This window comes from Rhinichthys klamathensis, unplaced genomic scaffold (genome assembly GCF_029890125.1).
Source record: "Rhinichthys klamathensis goyatoka isolate OS25496 unplaced genomic scaffold, OSU_Roscu_1.1 h1tg000020l_1, whole genome shotgun sequence".
Taxonomy (NCBI): domain Eukaryota; kingdom Metazoa; phylum Chordata; class Actinopteri; order Cypriniformes; family Leuciscidae; genus Rhinichthys; species Rhinichthys klamathensis.
Window position 1 is genome coordinate 1,245,285 of NW_026606571.1, and position 22,296 is coordinate 1,267,580.

The 22,296-nt window shown below is 38.9% G+C and overlaps 1 protein-coding gene across 1 annotated transcript; it reads right to left on the reverse strand.

Moving 5' to 3' along the window:
• Positions 1-1,023: 1,023 nt before the first annotated feature.
• On the reverse strand, positions 1,024-3,754 carry tac3a (tachykinin precursor 3a). Its single transcript, XM_056239155.1, has 7 exons — positions 3,624-3,754; positions 3,201-3,316; positions 3,017-3,116; positions 2,884-2,913; positions 2,749-2,802; positions 1,607-1,682; positions 1,024-1,438 (listed from the first exon to the last, which is right to left on the reverse strand). Exons 2-7 carry the CDS (start codon positions 3,300-3,302, stop codon positions 1,420-1,422), a joined length of 381 nt encoding a protein of 126 aa, XP_056095130.1. The 5' UTR covers positions 3,303-3,316; positions 3,624-3,754; the 3' UTR covers positions 1,024-1,419.
• Between the last annotated feature and the right edge of the window lie 18,542 nt (positions 3,755-22,296).

The window sequence follows — 22,296 nt, forward strand, 5'->3', positions numbered from 1 at the left end:
TACTATTAATTTCAATGGAAGTTGAGCTTTAAGCTCGCGCGTGAAGCTAAACTTCTATGAACTGAAAATGGAAACTAGTGGAAACGCACCATACAGATTATGGGAGTGTGCTGTGCGGTTTCGCGTTTTTTACGTCCTTTCAATCGAAATGAAACTGCCTCGCGATGCTCAGGCCTATATGTGTGAATCCACTACAGAGCATCAGCCTTGCACTTTCACGTTGTAGCCTACTTTGCAAAAAAGTTGCAGAAAGAGGCAGTGTAAACGAGTGAGTTTTTCAATTTTATTTTCAGTTCAAAACCTCACAAAACTATGTAGCTATAGAGATGTTATTGCAAGACCAGTCTAAAACCTTGGCATGTTTGCATTTCATTTATCAATTGTCTAGATTTAGGGGCCAATCTATGTGTCAGTGCCGAAAGTTGGCTTTACGTCAGAAGTTCAGAACCCAACGTCAGCCTGACGTCAACATCCGACGTTGGACAGACGTTGGATTTTGGTTGTTTGAGATTAGCAAAATCTGCGCAGAACCGATCACCGGTGATCACCGCGAAATGCATGCCGGTTAGAATCTGTGCGACTGTGCGGGAGAGCGGTCTGTCTTGCTCTGATGTCATGCTGACATATGACAAAAAACTGTAGCGATGGCGAGGCGGATGTGTCGGATTCTGCAGTCTCGCGCAGTTTCTCTCCACCGACTGCGCTGATCAAAAGCACGATGGGAAACGACTTGCTGACAACACAGCTTAATGCTCATTGGTTTAAACAACCGTGATGTTCTCTTTTAAAATGTTTAATTTTAAAACTCTATCATGTTTTATGTGTAGCCTGATACATTATGTGTGAATATCCCCAAACTCTGACAGTGCGATGAATTGTGCATCTAGAGGGACACAATTATGTTTTCTTTTTATGTTCAATTAAGTTATAACACATATAGGTTTGGTATACATAATTTTATATGTAGCGGTATGCAGTTGACAATGAGAAAGCATCAGTGTTTTGCAAATTATTGCTGTGTAAAATTTTTGCTTGGTTGAAGTCACTACATTTTATGCGTTATTGAACGTTTAAGTAATAAAACATTGTGAGATCAGATAGATAGTATTTTTATTTACAAAAATCATGTTTTATACATTAAACAGCAAAAAATAACAATAAAATTAATTGAAAGGCATGGGATGTAAGTGGAGATTTAAATTTGATAATTTATAATGATAAATGTATATTATTTGCAGTACACTGAAACAAATCACACCATAGGAAATCATGTTTATTTTATTCATTTTATATAAATATTTTATTTTGCTCTATCACTTTTGTAAAATAAATTGTTTTGCTCCAAAGAAATGTCTTGAAAAGAAGCTGTCATGACAGGGTGGTACAGACGATTAACTGGATATGAAATAATTCATTTGCCTATAACCCACGACGAAACCTGCAACAAATTGAAAAAAAAAATATATATATAGCAGAGACGATTTATATTTACAAGAAAAAGCATAACAGACATGCTATATTTACGAACAAATGCTGTGGTGAGATACATGTTGTAATATATTCAGAAAGCCTGCAGGTGGCAGAATAGCCTCACTGAATTACTCACCTCAGTTTGCATTTGTTGAAGAAGATGCCTCCTCCGCTTGTTTCTGGATACTCTTTCCTCAATGGACGCCCCGTTTCTGTCAACACAAATACAGTAAGTCTGGGAGGTTAGATAGACTGATGAATTTCTGACAGCGTTAGCGATAATATGTGGCTACTTCGTCGTATGTCGGTGGTTTAACCCACGCGGTGTAATAAACACAAAAAACTATTGGATTCATCAGTCCAAGTCCTTTTATGATCAATTAGTTCGAACAATATACTCATAAAAGTCATTTGTTCATTAACCAATTCACACTTCTCGCGGTGTATGTTTTTGATTCCTCAAAAGAACCTGCTCATAAGAGTCGTTTGTGATTCGAACTGATGCTCGCGCTGAATATTAATTTATTTCGTGCATCCCGCGAGTAACTCAGTAACGTTAGATTTCGTATGAACAACCAATCAGTTAAGTTACTGATTTAAGTTGCACGAGCCTTTAGTTCTTAAAGTAGGCCTATATCAAGGTGACAGTCAGCTAAAGCTATAGCGTAACTTTGTCTTAAAAAGTGGGTGAGTGTGACTTCTATGTTCACGGTTAAACATAGAAGTCATGTTTAACCGTTAACGTGATATTTTCTTCCTTACAATACAATATCAATATTATTAGTCCCGACTAGAGATTCTTCACGTCGGTGAATACGTGTCAGAAGTTTTGGGTTCTAATCCGCTTTTCTTCTTTTTTTTCTCATTAAAACCAAAGATGTTCATTAGTGATTGTATGTCATGACTCATGAGCATGGACACGTAATGTGCCTTTTGTTTTGTGATTTCTTGGAACGAATGAGTCTCTGGAACGGCGGATAGATTGCACCGCACCTCCGTTTTGAATACTGTGTACGAGCGCCAATAGAACACTGTTGTGTTCCGCCACTAATTACAGCGGCAACGCGCACTCAGCATGACTTCAATGACAATAACAAACGAATGAAATTGATACTCTAACTTGAGATGTTTCGTTTGTATGTGCCGCCAGATGTGTCAAAAAGTGTAGGGGACAATATCGACCCAGGCAAAAAGTGTTGGGGACATGTCCCACCCGGAAATTACGCCTAAAAAGCTGTTTTTCACAAACACCAGTGAATTGAAGAGAAAGGCTATTACCAGGGTCAGCGCTTCGTCGACCCATGAGTCCAACAAAGATATCGTGCATTTCCCCTGAAAGACAACATATATTCAGTTTTCTTAGATTATTTTAGCCTATTCTGAAAGCACAAAAGGATGACCAAAATGTCTTACTTTTACGTTGGGGTGGTAAATCATCCGTGTCTGGAAAATAATAAGATTCGTATAAACATTAGCACGTCTCAAAGAATAATAAAATAAAGAGAAACTGCTAGAATAATACAACAAAAAATATCTGTTCACTCACCGGCGTTTCTGCGCCCCATTAATCCGACGAAACTGTCATAATCTATGTCATTATACCTCTTCAGCAAGTTATGAGCCGACAGCCGCAAACTTGGACTCTCCTGTGCATAAAATTACATTTTTATTTTAAAAATCGGCAAAACTATATATTTATAGTTATTAGATGATCATTATCTGCCACTTACGTTTGAATCTGATCTTTGAGATTCTGACTGCTGACAGCTCGATTCACTCCATCGGGTTTCCAGCACCAAAACCAAGAACAGTAACACTAGTCCACGGTACATCTTTACAGATCAGTCTGAGGAGAAAATATTACAAGATGCTACATTTCATAGCGTCCTTTTCTTTATTAAACTTAGTAACATTTACATCAAAAATGAAAACACAAAGTTTCCCCTCTCCAATCCCAATTTCAGCCATACTTGATTGGATTTTGTTTAATCTCTTAACATTCAGTAGCCTATAACTTACCACTAAAACCATCAGGAGTGAAAAGCTTTGTTAAATAGATTTTTAACAAATAATGATTAAAAACTTAAACAATAATGTAAAATTGTAGTTTAAATTAGGTAACATAAAGAACATTTTACATGTATTGTACTTACCTGAGCTGAGGATAATGGTCTGTGGAAACAACTGAGTACAGTTTCTGGTCGAGGAGTTAAATCCTTTTGTGATGGACTATCAGACAAGAGACACAGAGACCGGGATTCTCTCCTGTCTGATTATTAAATGATAGCAACATGTGCGTAAGTCCAATCAGATGTCGCAGTGTAGGTGTGGTTTAAGGGTTTGTATACTGCATCAGCAATGACCATGCAATTGAGATCCTGACATCAGAGGCGTGAGACATTCCTTAAAAGGACAAACCATTGCCCCTTTTGTCAAAGCCCTATCATCAATTACTCCGATTTGAATTCTTGCAATTTTAATCTCATATCTGTAACTTTGCCAGGTTTTTTTCCGTTCAAGGTTACTGAGTACCATCCTTGAAGGCAACCGCGTCTCCCCGCATGTGCGGGCCATACTCAAGCATTTGCGTGAGAGCACATCTAAATGTCATGTTTGTTGACTCATTAAGATTATGCTGATATCTATCCAAATGCTACTTTTCTCTGCTAAGTAGGGCCTTATTGTCGTATTTTCCTCCTGACTGCCTAATTGGTGTTGTCACTGGCGGGAATGTAATCTCTCAAGGAAGCAATTACACAGATGGAGCGGTGGATGATGAGAACGGTGTCTCACGGACTCAGTGGACATCTTGAGGGGGCATCTAACTGGCCTGGCGACATGCAGGGTTGATTAGTGGGAACATCCATTAGTTGCTGCCCACACTCAGTATGCAGCATGCAAAGGGCAGCTGTGCTTTGAAGTTCCTTTTGGAGAACTGATTTGATCAGTTCATCAACAGAAGCCAATGATAGCAACAGCTCGGGCAGGCAGCACTAACCCAATTCCACATCAACATAATAAATCCTATGAGACTCCGACACAATCGCCAACTCTGACGTTATCAAAATGAAAACTTTGGCATGTTGACCTTGTTGAGTGTGGAGAATGTACACCATTAAACTGGATTGACAATACCTTTTAAATTCCAATTTAAACTGACATTCAAACATTGAATATTACATTGAATGTAACAAAGCAGAATTAAAATGAAGAGTTATATATTAAATTAATGTGTGTGTCCAATTAGAATATTCTATCTATATTTTCCTCTGGTTAGGTGGATTTACACAAGTAGGGCATGTTTTTTAGTGAATGAATGTCAGCTGCTCCACAGTTTGTCCTGTAACTCAAACAGTGCATTGCTCTTGAAACGCCAAGGTCATGGGTTCAATTCTGAGGGAATGCATGAATTGAACATAAATGTATAGCTTGAATGCAATGTAATTTGCTTTGGATAAAAGCATATTCCAAATGCAAAAATATAAAAATGTAGTGCACGATTACTGCCTTGAGAATGAGATTTAAAGACTGGACTATTCATTTTGTACTTTGTCTTTAAACAATGTCTGAGGACAGTTACATTATGCAACAGATGCTTTTATCCAAATCGACTTACAAGAGAGGAACAAAAGCAATTTGTCAATGAGCCAACAGTATTCATAATATACAATGCCAGGTTTATTTGACAACTAGATTAGGAAGCACACTAGAGAAATGTAACTAGATATAGAGATGCAGGAGAAATGCAGAGAAGAAAAGGTTGTGTGTGTGTGTGTGTGTGTGTGTGTAAGTGCATTGGTTTAAAGGGAGTGCTTGGCAGCTCATTTCACTAGAGAAGAACAGAATTTTTTTTTTGCTCTCTGCCACTTTGCACTCTGTGTTAAATGAGACATGAAAATGCATCATATTTTTCTAGTGTTGATAGGGGAGAGTAAATATCTGGATGAAAATTACTTTACAAATAGTGGGCATATTTTAAAATGATAGATGATAAATAAAACAGTGAAGACTTTATGGCAAAAATATGTTGGGAATAATGTTCTAAATATAAATAATGTTTACTGTCCACATTTTTAAATTCCAAATTTTCTGTTTGTGCTTGCTTGAAGCTCATAAAGCATTTCAACAAACAATGGATCCAGTACTCTTCCCACAGCAGGCCAGTTATTTCTCACTGCAAGGGATGTTGGTGAATACGCTGTTCCTCTACTAAGCAAACCATGTGTGTTTCATAATGCTTTTGATGCAGATGTTTGGACTTCATTGCTGGCTGTGTTGATCCACAGGAGACAGTCACTGCCAATGTTCTATGCAGACCGAACTATGACTTGCGGGGACATGTAGTCTACAACAAAGGGCAGGTCGGAGTTCCAAATGGCTGGTTTTCCCAAAGGTTAGCGGATTAGCATTCTGATGTTTTAGTAATTGAGTCCCAACCCATATATGTCTCTTCCTGCTCTGCATGGATCTCGCAGCGGGTCAGATTAAGGATATGGGGATGGATGGGAGACAGATCTAACAGCAGTAGGGGAAGAAAAAGTAATTAATTGCATTCTTCCATAATTAATGACTTCTTCTTTCCCTTAATCACAGAGCCACATCCTGGGAGTATCAATGAGAACACCATAGGGCTGTTTATTTGCATGCTAGGGTGGAGGGCCTCTGCCGCTGTGAGGATGACGACAGGAAGAGGATGCCTTAGTGGTAAACTCGTGACAACGTTGCTATCAGCATTAGATATCATTTAGTGCACTCAAAACGTGAGGGGAGCCATATACTGCTGCCAAGGAAGAGTTTACTGCAATTATCTTTGGTTGTCATCGAAAGCATATGTTTACCGAAGGATGCGCATGAGAAAATGTGAATCAGTGCAGACAAAATCAGTCCTGATGTTCACGTTTCTATTGATTTCCTGCGAGATAGAACTGCTTTTTTTTGCTTAATGTGAAATGGAGCAGTTGCATTTTGTGGCAGCTGGTGTTTGAAAATGATCTTATCTTTACCTGCTAATGTCATGAGCCCTTCACACTTTTTGTACAGTATGAGTTGTTTGTTTTAACTCATAGTAATGGCTCACAGTGAGTTAAGTTTGCATTACTAAGAAATCAGGTGACCACAAGAGTTTATTCTCTATTCTGCACCTAGAAATATCTTTCTCAGGGTCACACTCTTTTCAAAAGGTCTGGTTTTTCTGTTTGGTCACTGTCAAGGGTTTTGCATAACTTCCAGACACTTTCTTGTGCAATTGTGTCCATGACGTTGTGTTTGTCCGTGCATGGAGAAGGAAGTAAATGAGATTTGACACATGATGGAATAATGACTGACAAGTCATTTTTACTGGTCCCACCCAGCCATGCTCAGGAACAGCAGGGTGTTGGCAACGGCTTTGTGCAGACTGGGGACAAATACAGCTAGTAAGATCCATAGGATGTCAAGTTGAGACCAGAAGGGTGACTGATCACTATTGTGCAAATATGAAATATAATGATTAGATGTCATTCAATTTTTATGCTGTAGTTAATGTGATATGGATCAGATTTATGATTGCTGATACGGCTACAAATTGCACAGTATGGCAAAATCTCAGCCTTTGTGTACAAATGACCTTACTGGAGGAATTTTCAAACTGGAGTCTACGGACCCCCAGGGGGGTACATTTGATATTACAATTTCACTCTGCTTTCTAAAACCATAGTTATGTGAAGAATGAATATTTTCCAGATAATATTTAACAATTTGTGTCAGTACAAAGGCCATATAAAAGCCAATTAATTTATCAGGGGGGAAAAATATAAACTAAACTAATAAAAAAATATTTGATGTATGTGTTTATAATATCATTCTCAATATTTTTCTTTTACAGTATAAATGGATTTTTATGCATAAACCCGCTTTTATATTCTACAATGAGGGTCCCTCATATTTCATCATTATATTCATCATATTTGTGGGTCCTTGGCATGAAAACGTTTGAAAACTCTTGATCTAGATGATGCTATGAGCTGTAAACATCCCCTTATGCCAGCACTGTTCCTTCGATCGCCTCCCTGCAGCCAGGCATCCGAACAGGGTCTGCAGCATGTGATGAAGCATACCTGAAGTTAATGCCACCTCACCAACTGCTGTTAAATGCCAAGCATGACTCTTATTCTCTTTCCCCATGTACGCACAGTGGTGTCCTTGGAGTGGAGTCTTGCGTAATTTCTTAAAAATGTATTCAAAGGAATTTAAGCAATTTAAACTTTTTTTGTTGTTGTTCCATACTGAAAAATCCAGCATTGCTGGTTATCAGCATAAGTTATGATTTGCATGCTAGACCAGCAACGGATGCTGGTTGCTGGTTTGCTGGTCCTCAGCATGGGAAGCGGGAGTCCTGGTGGACCAGCCACACTAGCTCAGTTTTCCTTGAGAACAGCGTGACTATGCTGCTGGTCCACTAGCTATAGGCCAGCATAAACCAGCCTGGACCTACATGGAATTCATGCTGGATTTTTCAGCAGGCTCGCCATACATTGCACAATAAAATGCTGTTGAATCTGCACTGCAGCTAAATCTGTTTAAGACCATTTTATATAAGTGGTCTGAATCAACTGCAGTCTCCATAAATTAAGACTGTTGTGAATAAACCAACATTATGACCTCCACGTAGATGTGCAGGTCATGTCTATAATGTAGCAAATTACGTAGGCAGGAGGCTGATCCTTGCCTCTGCTGTGTTGGCAGGGGCTGCGGAAGGCCACGAAACCCCTATATCTGCAACTTTGTATTAGACTTTACAGTTCAAAGTCTTGTTTCTATTTAAAGGGTTAGTTCACTTTGAAATACATTTTTGATATGTTTTAGCTTACCTCAAGGGCATCCAAGATGTAGGTGTCTTTGTTTCCGCAGTAGTTTCAATTTTTATATTTTTAGGTCAAACCGTTCTTGTCTGTCAGTCATATAATGCAGGTCTATGGTCACCACCTCAAAGAGCATGCACAGAGAAGTCCAAATTAAACATGATTTAATGTCTCGTAAATGTTAGTACACATTGATGGCCTAAGACACTAAACGAGCGGTTTGTGTGAGAAAACGAACATTATTTATATCGTTTTCACCTCTTGTAACGCACAGACCGAAGCGCCCGCGCCCTCAGATCACTTGGACGTGGCTGTGGTTACAAGAGGTAAAAACGATATAAGTACTGTTCGTTTTCTCACACAAACCGCTCGTTTCGTGTCTTAGGCCATCAATGTGTGTACTTACATTTACGAGTCATTAAATCATCTTTAATTTGGACTTCTCTGTGCATGCTCTTTGAGGTGGTGACCATAGACCTGCATTATATGACTGAAGGACAAGAACGGTTTGACCTAAAAATATCAAAATTGAAACTACTGCGGAAACAAAGACACCTACATCTTGGATGCCCTTGAGGTAAGCTAAAACATATCAAAAATTAATTCCAAAGTGAACTATCCCTTTAAGCATTAGAATGGAGTTGAGCTCAAGGACAGTATGACACTTATGCTGTCCACTACCTCACAAGTTTGTGCTGGCTTTTATGGACCGAGGCGGAAAGACAGCAAATTAGCGCATTTCAGAAAGAGGACAGCAGATGCAGGGGAGTATTGCAGAAAGCTGATAAAACTCAAGAGCTATTAAAAGCCAGGCTGGAGGAGGGTCAATGAAGTGGCGAGGCTTAGGGGAGCTAAATGTGAAGACAGGCTTTGACGGGGCATCCAAGGGTTGATGGCCAATGAGGCATTGGGGGTGGCTGTGTGTGTAAGGGACGTGTCTGACAGTGGGGTGAGCTCAATGTAGCTCAGAGTCCCCCGCTGCTCGTGTCACCCAGAGGCGACACAACAGAGCCATAAATAAAACGGACGAGAGGAAGCCCAGTCCTTCCCCTGTATGCATGTGTAACCTCACACACGCATTACACTAATTTGATTGATTAGCTGGAATAACTTGTGAGACTTAGTCATATTCCCTTTTGAGCTGCTTCTACAGGACCTGCTACACAGGTCTTCGGGTGTAAACTGTGATCTCACTTTTTTTTTTTTTTTACCCTGGCTTTCAAGATTTTATGGTCATCTTAATGTTAATTTAAGTCTGATTGCGTCCTCTTATCGAAAGAGTTGAATGTTCTGCACTTAAAGACATTTAGGGTTGTTAGGCAGCGTGTCGTGTCCTTAAGGCACATCTCCCATCTGTTGCATACATATCTACTCTTCAGCGGTTTGCCACAGTGTTTCACAGAACAAAAGGATTCAGTCCTTGCGCATAAGTGGAAATGCAATCATGTGTTTTCATTTTACCATCAAAATGCTGATACTATATTGGCTGTTCATTCTGTCAAAAAGATGAGCAGAGTTTATGAGTTCACTTTGTTCTAGCTGTAATTTTCCATGCTTATTTTTGATTGTTGTGCAGTCCCTTTGGTCTTGTATAATCTTTAATCAACCACTTAATATCACAGGATGTAATATCTCGGTGTAATGCAAAAAGAACAAATAAATACAAACCCTAACTGATTACAAAGAAAATATATAGGCACTTGAACTTTGATTATCTTCTGAGAAAATTAGTATTAACTCAAAATATTTTTAAGGATTGGCTCATAATTAATAATAATAATAATAATAATAATCAGCTTTCATGTACTTTTTCCAGGTGTTGCCAATGTTCTTTAAAATTAGACTTATTTATTATGTTGTGCATTGTGTTGTCAGGCTTTTACTTGATTATTCTAAAAAAGTTTTGTAATGGTATGTATGCTGTTGATTATTGTGGTAAGCTGGTGGTTATTGTCCCCAAATTAGATCACAATCCAAAACTAGAGACACGAGTCACATTATTTTGCACAGACCTATCATACTGGCTTTTGATGGCAGTGCCCTTTGTATTCTGTTCTTTTCAGTGATCTGTAATTAAGGTATTTTAGGTGTTGATTAGAGCAGAAGGGACAGGCTCAGTGACAGTGATTGTCACAGTAAACAGATTCTGTGTATTGAGCCAGACCCCTCTCTTTCACAGAATCCAGGCGTCACATGGGTGCAGTACTCTATAAATACATCAGACCTGGATTTAAGAGAGATGAGAATGATCTAATGTGCAATAGATGAGCTCAAACTTTTTGATGTGCATGTAAAGTTTAGTTTTAAAAAGAACATTTTCCCTGCGTGCTGCGTCTGAATATGCCTATACTTCCATACTATATAGTAGGCAAAAAAACAGTATGTGAGCCAAGTAGTATGTTTGAATTCATATAAAACAGTTGGTGAAAAGTCCCCGAATGACCTACTACTTCCGGCTAAATTCTGAAGTGTGCATCCACTGGAGATTTTACTATCCCATGAGACCACAGGAGAAGATTTGTAAATGGCAGTGAAGCGACGCTACTGATGCCGTAGGCCATGACAAACATACGCTACCCATACTTTTTTAAATGATTCAGAATCAGAAAAAAAATGTAGGGCGGGATTGGGAATTGATTTTACCCTTTGGGAATTGATTTGATCTTTGGATTGTTGTAGTTTGCTATTGCTGCGATGTCATGTGAGTGACAGGTTGCTGAAAGGGAGAGGTTATTGTGCCGCCCTCACGCCGGTGAATCACAGAAGCGATGTCATAGCAAAGAGGAGGAAAAGTTATTTTGATTAAAGATTACAAGGCCACATGAATTAAAAAAAAAAGTAATGATGTGCTCTTTATGATTATGACTGCACACACAAAGCATGGCAAGACTTCATCAGAAGAAGAATAGTGGGTAAAAAGGGAAATTGATTGATAGGGCCCATCAAACACCAAGAAGAATTCTGTCCAAACAACACAGCACCACTTCAGCAAAGTGACAACAAACGTCAATATTCACCTTGAAGATCTTGTTTCCACAAAAACCGACCACAGAGAACTTCACAACTTCTATGAAAGAACTGCAATTGCTCAAACTTTAATGAGACGCCAATGGTAAAATGTGAAAATGATGGTGTCATGATAAAAAAACCCGGACAGTTGGAGCGCCCCAAGATGAACTTAAACATATGCACTGGCCAGCTCAGTCACCTGACTTCAACATTATCAATGTTGAATTTTATTATTGTGGGCAGTAATAGAGAAAAGAATCAGAAGCTGATTCCCCCCTCCAAGATCTCTGAATTAATTAGCAGATGTTCTTATTGACAACATTCCACTGGAGACTATATTAAAAAGTTGTATGAATCTATTCTAAGAAGATTGAAAGCTGGCAAATGGTGATAGAACACCTTAATAAAGAAATATTGCCCATTTTCCAGGTGTTCACATTATTTTGCCTAATATGCGTGTGTATTGCTACAACTAGTCAAGTCAAGTCACCTTAATTTATTAAGCGCTTTTAACAGTATGGATTGTTTCAAAGCAGCTTTACAGTTATAATAGAAATTACTGTAACAGATTGTTTAGGCTTTACAACAGCATTAGGATAAAGTTATTGTCTAGCTAAAGTTGATTGATTCCCTTCCGTTGCGAAGATCATTAGTTATTAACTTAGGGGTTGACACCGCTCCAACAGAAAAACTCTTAACGCGCTCCGGCCGCCCATCCGCACAAAACAGTGTCTCGTGTCTCGAGAACGCACTCCCTGAAATAGTTTCAAAGGTGCAAACGATTATCCGTTATCTCTGCGCAAACCCCAAAAACGCACACTCGCGAAAACGCAGACGGCGCGCACATGCGCATCACGTGTTCAGTCCCTAACATTGAATTATAGTGTATGCTAGGCCAAAGAGATGTGTTTTAGTCTAGATTTGAACTGACAGACTGTGTCTGCTTCCCGGACAATGGTAGGAAGATTGTTCCAAAGTTTTGGTGCTAAATAGGAAAAGGATCTATCGCCAGCAGTCGATTTAGATATTCTAGGTATTATCAACTGGCCGGAATTTTGAGATCGCAATAGACGTGAAGGACTATAATGCGTTAAGAGCTCGCTCAAGTACTGGGGAGCTAAACCATTTAGTGCTTTGTAAGTAATCAGCAATATTTTAAAATTTATACGATGTTTAATAGGGAGCCAATGCAGTGTTGACAGAACCGGGCTAATATGGTCATACTTCCTGGTTCTGGTAAGAACTCTAGCAGCTGCATTTTGGACCAGCTGTAGTTTATTTATTAAACGTGCAGGCAGGGCAACCACCCAGTAAAGCATTACAGTAATCAAGCCTTGATGTCATGAACGCATGAACTAATTGTTCTGCATTTTTAATTGAGCGCATATGACGTAATTTACATATATTTTTAAGATGAAAAATGCGGTTTTACAGATACTAGACACGTGACTTTCAAATGAAAGATTGGTATCAAAGAGCACACCCAGGTTCCTAACCGACGACGAGGACTTGACAGAGCAGCCATCAAGTGTTAGACAGTATTCTAGGTTATTACGTGAGGAAGTTTTTTGTCCAATAATTATGGACAAAAATGGATTATTATTAATAAAAAAATATTATTATTAATAATAATCTCTATTTTTTCCGAATTAATTCGTAGGAAATTGCTAGTCATCCAGTTTTTTATATCAGCTATGCATTCCGTTAATTTGGGGGATTAGTAAGTTTCTTCAGGGCGTGCAGAAATATAGAGCTGAGTATCATCAGCATAACAGTGAAAACTAATGCCTTGCTTCTTAATGATATCTCCTAACTGTACGTTCACACTGCCGCCGACTTGAGCGGCAAAGAACCTCTGGCCCCCCTGTCAAGGACTCTTGTCAAAAAGTACGGCGAAGCTTGTTGACGCTTTGGACGCTCTGACGTAGCAGGGAGAAGAGAAGTGTCACAACATGAAATGTAATAAACAGGGGGAAAAAGCAATACATTGAAGAAAGCTTTTATAATGACAGCATTTTTATAACCGTTTTGGTCACATTTGGTCAGGGAAAAAAATAATAATTAGCTATTGTTATTATTATTTGCATTAGGCTATTATTTGCATTAGTTCAATTGGTCAAATCGGTGTCACCGTGAGCAAATGACTTGCATTCCCGCTTAAAACGAGTGTTAGTAAATATTTCAAATAAAAGTTGTGCTCATGCTGTCCCTATAAGCAAACAACGTCATGTCATAAATGATAGGAAACCCAGCAACGGTGATTATTAGCTTCTCCTCCAGCTTTCTCGGAACTAATGTTTTGGTAGGAACGAAAGTTTACATCTTATCTTTCTCCGGCATCAGCCAGCGTGAAGGACGTCTATATGGTTGCTGGTGTTTTGCCGCTGCTTGCCGCTGAACCGCGTCATAGCTCATTACCAAAAAGTTGAGCTTCTTTCAACTTTCTGATTGATGCTCAAAACGCTCAAAATGCCCAAAACGCGACGCCCATGGATTTGACACTCCTTGCAGCTGATAGAAGCCAGCTTTCATTGAAAATGAATGACTTCCGGATGCTTTGGAAGCTCAAGTCGCGGCGGTGTGAACATACAGTAAGGGTAGCATGTACAGAGTGAACAGCAACGGTCCTAGTACTGAGCCTTGTGGTACACTATACTGAACTTTTGAATCTCTTCATTTACTGTTACAAACTGATAACGGTCAGATAAGTATGATTTAAACCATGCTAGTGCAATTCCACTAATGCCAACATAATTTTCGAGTCTATTTAAAAAAATGTTGTGGTCGATAGTGTCAAATGCAGCACCAAGATTGAGTGACACTAATTGAGAGATACAGCCACAATCGGATGATAAGAGCAAATAATTTGTGACTCTGAGCTGTCTCAGTACTATGATACGGTCTAAATCGTGATTGAAAATCTTCGCAGATACCATTTCTTTCTAAAAAGGAACATAGTTGTGAAGATACTGCCTTTTCTAGTGTCTTTGACAGAAAAGGTAGATTCGAGATCGGCCTGTAATTAACTAATAAATAAAGTTGCGGTTTTTTTAACAAGGGGTTTAATCATAGCCAGCTTAAACGTTTTTGGTACGTATCCTAATTAGAGGTCTGCACGGGCTTTAAACTTAAGCCCGAACCCGGCCCGTACCCGAAATCATTTAACCCGACCCGACCATTACGGTTATATTTTAAGCCCGAGCCCGACCAGAACTCGAGGTGAGTTTCTCACAGTAAATAGTTTTTTTTTTTTTTTTTCTTTTTTTTTGCAATAGGCTGTATTGGCTGTATAGGCTGATTGCTTGCCACGATAATTAAAAAAATAGGCTACATGTACAAAAACACCGTTTCACCAAGGTACACCGGCCCCCTCATCAGTCAGCACACAAGAAAAAAAGAGAAAAAGCACGGACTTACTAATTACGAAACTTTGATGTGGTTGAACAGGTGAAAGTGTCACAAATTTAAACTTCAAAATAAAGTTTGAGCAGTTGCACAACTATTTACATAAATATAGAGTTAAGAATGTCTTTAAATGCCAATCCCAATGCATCTTTTTCGTTAGCTACATGTATATTAAAATCACCAACAATTAGGACTTTATCTGCAGCCAGTACTAACTCTGATAGAAAGTCAGCAAATTCTTTGATAATGTCTGTATGGTGCCCTGGTGGCCTGTACACAGTAGCCAGCACAAATCTCAAACGTGATTTATCATTTACACTAGATATTGTTACATTAAGCACCAACACTTCAAAATAATTATATTTGAAACTAGACTTCTTAGTAATTCTGAAAATATTACTATAAATCACAGCAACACCTCCCCCTTTGCCTTTCATACGAGGTTCATGTTTATAACCGTAATCTTGGGGGGTGGACTCATTTAAAGTAATGTAATTGTTTGGTTTTAGCCAGGTTTCTGTCAAACAGAGCACATCTAGGTTATAGTCTGTAATCATATAATTAACTATAAGTGCTTTTGAAGTAAGGGATAGAATATTCAGCAACCCGAGCTTTATCATTTATTCATTTGTATTATATCTGTTTTTTTATTTGTTGAACATCAATACAAATTTTACCCGTAGATGGGTTTGGAAGTTTTTTGTATTTCCTAATTCGGGGAACAGACACAGTCCCTATATGATGATATCTAGGTGAAAGAGGCTCTATGTGATGGGATTTATCTGACCTTGGTGACGTGAGACAGCTGGCAGACGGTCGGTTTAGCCAGTCTGTCTGCTTCCTGACCTGAGCTCCAGATTGTCATGTTTGAGCTCTAAGACTATGTGCCATATTACTAGAGAGAAGAGCAGCACCATCCTAGGAGGGATGAATACCATCTCTTTTCAACAGGTCAGGTCTGCCCCAAAAACTTTTCCAATTGTCTATGAATTTTATATTATTTTTCGGACACCACTTAGACAGCCAGCCATTGAGTGAGGACAGTCTACTAACTTTCTCATCACTCCTTTGAACAGAAGGGGGGCCAGAGCAAATTATAGTGCCTGACATCGTACTTGTGAGTTCACACACCTCTCTAACGTTAATTTTAGTGATCTCCGAATGGCGAACTCGAACATCATTAGTGCCGACGTGAATAGTAATCTTAGAGAATTTACGATTAGCATTAAGCCCAATTTATACTTCTGCGTCGAACTCACGCCGTAGCTACGTCGTAGGCTGTGTGTAGCACGCGTACCCTTCGGCATACCCTGATGTGCACCTCTCCAAAAATAACAACGCGTCAATTCTACGCGGACGCAGGCGCTGTGATTGGTCTGCTAGAACCCCTCCCTCAGGTTTCACTGCATGTGTAATTGCGCGTCAATGCGGACAACGACGCAGAAGTATAAATGAAAACCAACGCGTAGCATAAAGCGTAGAGGCTCTGGCTTAGGTCCGACGATACAGCAATTCTGCGATAATCAATATATTGCTAGACAATCCTATAATGATACATCACGATATCTGTAACAATGAAAACATGTGAAAAGGTTAAGTGCAGGTTTTCTCTTTTTATTCAAGTCCAAACTGTTAGAAAACAGCATAAAAAGTTTCAGTCTGTAAATTAAATTGAAAATGTTTAGTAAATTAAACATTTCACAGTGTCCACAGTGTAAAATGTAACTGATGATCTTACTAATAAAATTCAATGGAGTCAATTCACGTATTCAATAAAGAAACGTTTTTTTTTTATGTTTTAGATGTTTTTATTGTGTGTACAATTTAGACTGAGGAAATTTTTTACAGATTACTCTACTGATTTATATTTGGATGTTTAGATGTGTTGAACAGGGATGTTATATTTTATATTATTATTGTTTTTTTTTAGATTTCATTAGATTAAAATGTTTGAACACTACACAGTGATACGTAATTAAAATTAAATTCTTAATTTGCAGAGCTTGTTTTGTGGAATGAGACATGTAGATTACTATTATTTTCTTAATTTGCAGGATTTGTTTTATGGAATGAGATATACAATGGAAATGTGAGTATTGTGTTGTTTTGTGGCAGTGTCGCTTAAAACATGGAAGCTGCACCAGAACTAGTCCAATTCCATGCCTTCACACAAACTGTTAGTGTTCATTCAAGTTATTTAATGCATTAAAGATGAATTTAACAAGAAATCATTCCCAACATCTTGATGCAAACCAAACAATTATCCCTTAACACATTAACCAAAAGCCCAATGTATATTTAACTATTTTTTCTTTCTTTCACAGATCAATGCAGTTTAATCACATCATAGTCAAAAGCCTCAAGCAAGAATTCTTCTCAGCGCTTGATCAACATGCTGCTCGAAACAAAAAAAGTGGCAGTTGAAAAGAGACTTTCTGAGTTTCTTGCGCAAATTAAATCTATGGTAAGCTGGTCAATGCTTCTTTCTTAAACAAAATTCTGGTACTGTGTTAGCTCAGTTTTTTATTTCATTCTATGTTGTAACATATTTATTAGAGTGCTGACGTCACTGAATTATTTTGTTACTAGATTTTTTAGCTAATTTAAAATTCCATTTAAAAAAAAATTTTTTAGAGCACTGTCATCACTGCTATGTGCACAGTTCTTCATGGCCTAATGGCCTTCCTCTCATTCTTGGAGAAGAAAGTATGAAGTACCGGTAGTGACGCTGGGAGCAGGGAAATCTATTTAGAGCGCCTTATTTTATTCATTAAAATCTATTCTCGTATTGCACGGAGAAGGACAACGATATATTGTCCTATCGATATTTTGTCCCACCCCTTATCACAAGTAGATGAGGGAGACACATACCCATTTACACCTGGTGTTTTAATCCGTCTCTTTTGTCCACTTTCAACCACTTCTGTCCTGATTTCTTCGAGGGGAGGATCTTCGGGTGGGTAATATATGTAATATACATTTTTCGTCTTCAAACCAAACTTGGGTCTTCAGGCAACAAAGTTTAAATCCTGTCCGGCTAGCACACTTTCCATAATGTTTGTAACATTTGCTGAGAGATGAGGCAGAGAGAGAATCCACTTGCAAGCATGTTTTTTATAACAAAACTCCACATGAATAGACAGGAACATCTGACCAAAAACAATACAATACAAAAACAATGTGACTAATAAAGCACAAGAGAAACACAGGGGCAAACAGGCTTAACAAGGTAACGAGGAAACGAGAAACACCTGGGGAGACTAATAGAGGGTATGCGCATGACGTCACCGTCGGCCGGAGTGAATGCGGTCACGCCCACAAGTGGCAAAAAGACTGAGCGGCAGCATTTGTTTTCAGCGTGAATGCCGTGAAAATCACACAAAACACATCTAAAACGGGAAAGAGCTTTGCGATTGACTGTACAACTAGATTTGACCAGAAATCTGAGGTACTGTATATTTTTACAGACTGCAAAAAGCTACAGAACAGACTATATTCTGCATAATTGGATGTTTTTAAATAAACACTGACAAAAAACTATACAAGTTTTAGGGCTGGACGATATGATGATATACAGTATAACATTATTGTAAGTGATCACTCGGATTTAGACCTATCTATATTGTATTTATATAAAACGTTTACAGGCAAATTTTCTTCATTTATTTCCCCGGCGTCGAAATCAGGCACATATAAATGTCAGGAAACACGATTCCTGGCTGCATGTCAATATCCATGGATCACTGGATCTTTGATAAGTTGTGAGGAACACTATAAAGAGATCAGTTTAGTTTGTCTTCTCACGTACTCAGTTGTTTGAGTTTAGTTTGTTTTTGTTGATCTCTTTTATAGGCCTAAACATTTGATTTGATTATTTGGACTTTGTTTCCTGTTGAATCCTTTGTATATGATTTCTTTGATTTAGTAAAATATGTTTTTTGGGAAATATTTCTATGGCCCTCATTCCTTGACTGCTTGGTCCCTCACAAGTGGTGAGGGACCAAGCCTCGATTTGAGGCAGGGGAAAACATATAAGGAGATTAAAACAAAAACAAAAGTCCAACTTTTAGTTTAAACTGATAATAGTTTGTTTTACTCGCGTTAACGCAGTTTCCCCTATTAACTCCAGTAACGCAGCAGCTCTTCTGCCACTCAGTCCCGCTGAGGGGGGCGTGTTCCGGCGGGGAAGTGACGTTAATGCATTCCCTCTATTAACATGAAACCTACAATGAACTACAAACATGGCACTAGAATTGTTTTATTTTTATTTTTGATTCATTATTATTTTTATTTTTTTATCCCCGCCCCCTCTTTCCCAACTCATCGTAAAATTAGATAATTACTAATTGATCCACACTCCAGAACAGATGTAATGCACCAATAAGATGGATGCCAACCGCCGTTAAAAAAGAAAAAGAAGAAGAACATGGCACTAGGACAGGAAATACGACAAAAGTCCAGACAAGACATGGGGAAATATATGTTTATGAATTAGGTCCATAGTCTTTTGGGGCTGTTCGAACACATTCGACTACATGAGCGTCTACACAATCCGGTCTAATGCATTTTCTACTACCTCTGGAAGTGGTCAAAAGTGGACAAACTCCAAATGTTTTAACCCCGTTTACACCTGTATTTACCGTCGCCCACTTGTGATCCGATCGACCAAAACACATCGGAAATTTCTTACTTCCCACTTCTGAAGTCGTGATTACGAGCTCAGTGCGTCCATATTTTGACTTGAGAGGGCGTTCATGTCCAATTTTTTACTATGAAACTAGTATTTACGGTAATTCTGATTGCATGTGAAGGCAGCATTAATACCATGTGTAAACAGGGCCTAGCTGGCCACCATCCATTAGCGTTGTATTGAAGAAAGCAGCTCAGACATTGTGATTATCAGAATAAAGAAAATCAAATGAGTTTGGAAGAACATTACGGTGAGTAAATGCTTAAAGAATTTTAATTTACAGTGAACTACTCCTTTATGCTCTGAAAGCTTTTGTGCTGGCATTTTGATTACCACAGGAAGTAATTTTGACTTGTCCTTCAGGAATGCACGTACACCGGGCTAGTGTGTTAGAGGGATTGAAAGCAAAAATGTGCAGCATGTTTTTTCTTACATAATGAATTCTTAAATTAATTATTCTAATCTCATACCAACACATATAAGCCTTTTAAACTGTACATTTTAGTGCTTACTGCTTGGCCCCATGTACCTCTATAGTAAGTCGCTTAGTGTACGTAACTATGTTTTTTGCTTACAATATGTCATGCAATTGAAGATTTTTGGATTTTGTTTGGAAACTCTTTCTTTAGTACAGTAATGGTGCAGAAATTCCACAATTCATCTTTAAAGGGGTCATATAATGCCATTTTTGTACAAGCTAATATGATTCTTTAGGGTCTAAATTAAAAGTTTGTTATATACTTTAATTAAAAATTCTCATTAGTATTGTATGAAAACAGTTATTTTACCTGGTCAAAAACAGCTCTGTTTTCAGCACGCCGTTTCAGTGCATATGACTTTAAATGATCATGAGCTGTGCTCACTCCGCCCCTCTGTTCTGTGCGTACACGTTTGTTACACAATAACCATAACGCGTTGTTCATTATAAACATGGGTTTATGAATTATATTGAGAACGTCGTACATAGAAAACATGCCGTAATGTACCCTGAGTGTAAACCTTAGACTCATCCATCGTGAAGCGTGCAAGCGATTTGCAAAGATATAAATATTAATATAAAGGTTAATAAAACGTTACACTCACTTCAGTTGTTCTAGAGGTTCAGCAGGAACACGAATAGCTGGTACCGATCCTTTATTCAGGAGTAGCTTCTTAGCAAAACCAGCTTTATACTGACCCTCGTTTATAAAGCAGTCTGCTGAGAAATGATTCGCGCAAACATGAGAGCATTGACGTTGCTCGTGGGGAATATTCCCTTCGAAAACAAACTCAGCCACTGCGTCTTCAGCGGTTCGGATTTGGGAACATTAAAATGACTGCTGTGTTCGTCATTGCACCCAAGAACAGAACACCAATCGCTTAGACGCCATTCTGGTCATAGACAGTGCTCCAGCATATCAACAATGACCACGCTGGTCCGCGCAGACTATGATTGATCTGATATGATATGACAATCGCGGGAGGGGCGTCCGACCGTGTGACGTCACACGGTCGAACGGCTCGATTTGAGGCAGGGGAAAACATATAAGGAGATTAAAACAAAAACACTGGATGGATTTTTATCATTATATGATGGTTGTGTACAGGCACTGCCAACACACATTTCAGTACAATCAACTTGAAAAAGTGCATGTACCATTATATGACCCCTTTAAAATGTTTCAATGCTATTATCTTTGAGTTTACAATCAATTTACACTTTTCATTATCTTGTTCACAAAGTTTGCTTATAGCAATACCTATTGCTTGATCCTCCATTGGCAACCTTTTTTAATTTTTTGTTAAAGGGTTAGTTCACCCAAAAATGAAAATTCTGTCAGTAATTACTCACCCTCATGTTGTTCCAGCCCCGTAAGACTTTCGTTCATCTTCGGAACACAAATTAAGATATTTTTTATGAAATCTGAGAGCTGTTATACTCCTTCATAGGCTGCTAGGTAATTGATATCTGCCAGCCCAGAAAGGTTAGTAAAGACATCGTTAAAACAGTACAAGTGGCTCAACCTTAAGTTTATCAAGCGACGAGACACACTTTTTATACTATTAATTTTCTTCTGTGTGGGCCTCTGAGTGAGTTCACGTAGTGCAACAGCGCAGCGCTTCTGGGTTGTACGTCAGAACGTAGGCTCACTACTGGCTCACTACATCACACACATCACACACATGACCAGCGCTGGCCAACAACGCGACGTACATTCACATCACATGTTAAGGCAGAGGTAGAGTTACACTCACGGGACTTGCATGTGCATGTGCTTCAAAGCCTTGCCGGTTAAACATTTCATTCGCATCCTGATGCGATGTTCTGAAAAACATGTGCTTTTCTGAGGCACTAAAAGCCTGTCAAACAGCGCCTGGATACTGGAAGTTATCTTTCAAGTCTTATTGCACTAATACTCTCAAATATATACTCGCATGGTTTACATAAACACAGTTGGTTATGTCTAAAGTGTTATATATCTATATTCGTTATATATCGAATCGTGAGGTCCTTGGCGATACCCAGCCCTAGTCTCCAGCACCAGCAATGTCGCTCAGCTCCATCGGTCCTCTGTCTCCGTTGCTCATCTCCCAGATGTCGGCAGCCACACACACTACATCTTGGCTCCTCCCGCCTTCGTTTCAGCCGTGGGCTGTCGCATCTGTGAAGTTCTGGGTCTGCGCCATCAGGCTTCCTCCACCTTCACCATTGGGATCTCGTCGTCCTATACCATCACCATCCCTTCGCCACATCCTCGCCTTCCTCCTAAACCCCTTCCATTCCTCCCTCTGCCATCATTCTGTTACTGCGCGAGGTCGCACCTTGCCGGAAGGGGGCGTGATGTCACCATTCTGCTTAATTTGTTTTGTTCATGTACTTTTAGTTTTGTAATCCTTCAGTTC

Bases quoted from the DNA above. Each gene is read 5' to 3' on its own strand.
- tac3a (XM_056239155.1), bottom strand. From the start codon at position 3,302: ATGTACCGTGGACTAGTGTTACTGTTCTTGGTTTTGGTGCTGGAAACC. The intron at 3,117-3,200 runs GTAAGTGGCAGA...TTTTATGCACAG, and splicing joins CTCAAAGATCAGATTCAAAC to GAGAGTCCAAGTTTGCGGCT. The intron at 1,683-2,748 runs GTAATAGCCTTT...TTGTGTTGACAG, and splicing joins TCGACGAAGCGCTGACCCTG to AAACGGGGCGTCCATTGAGG.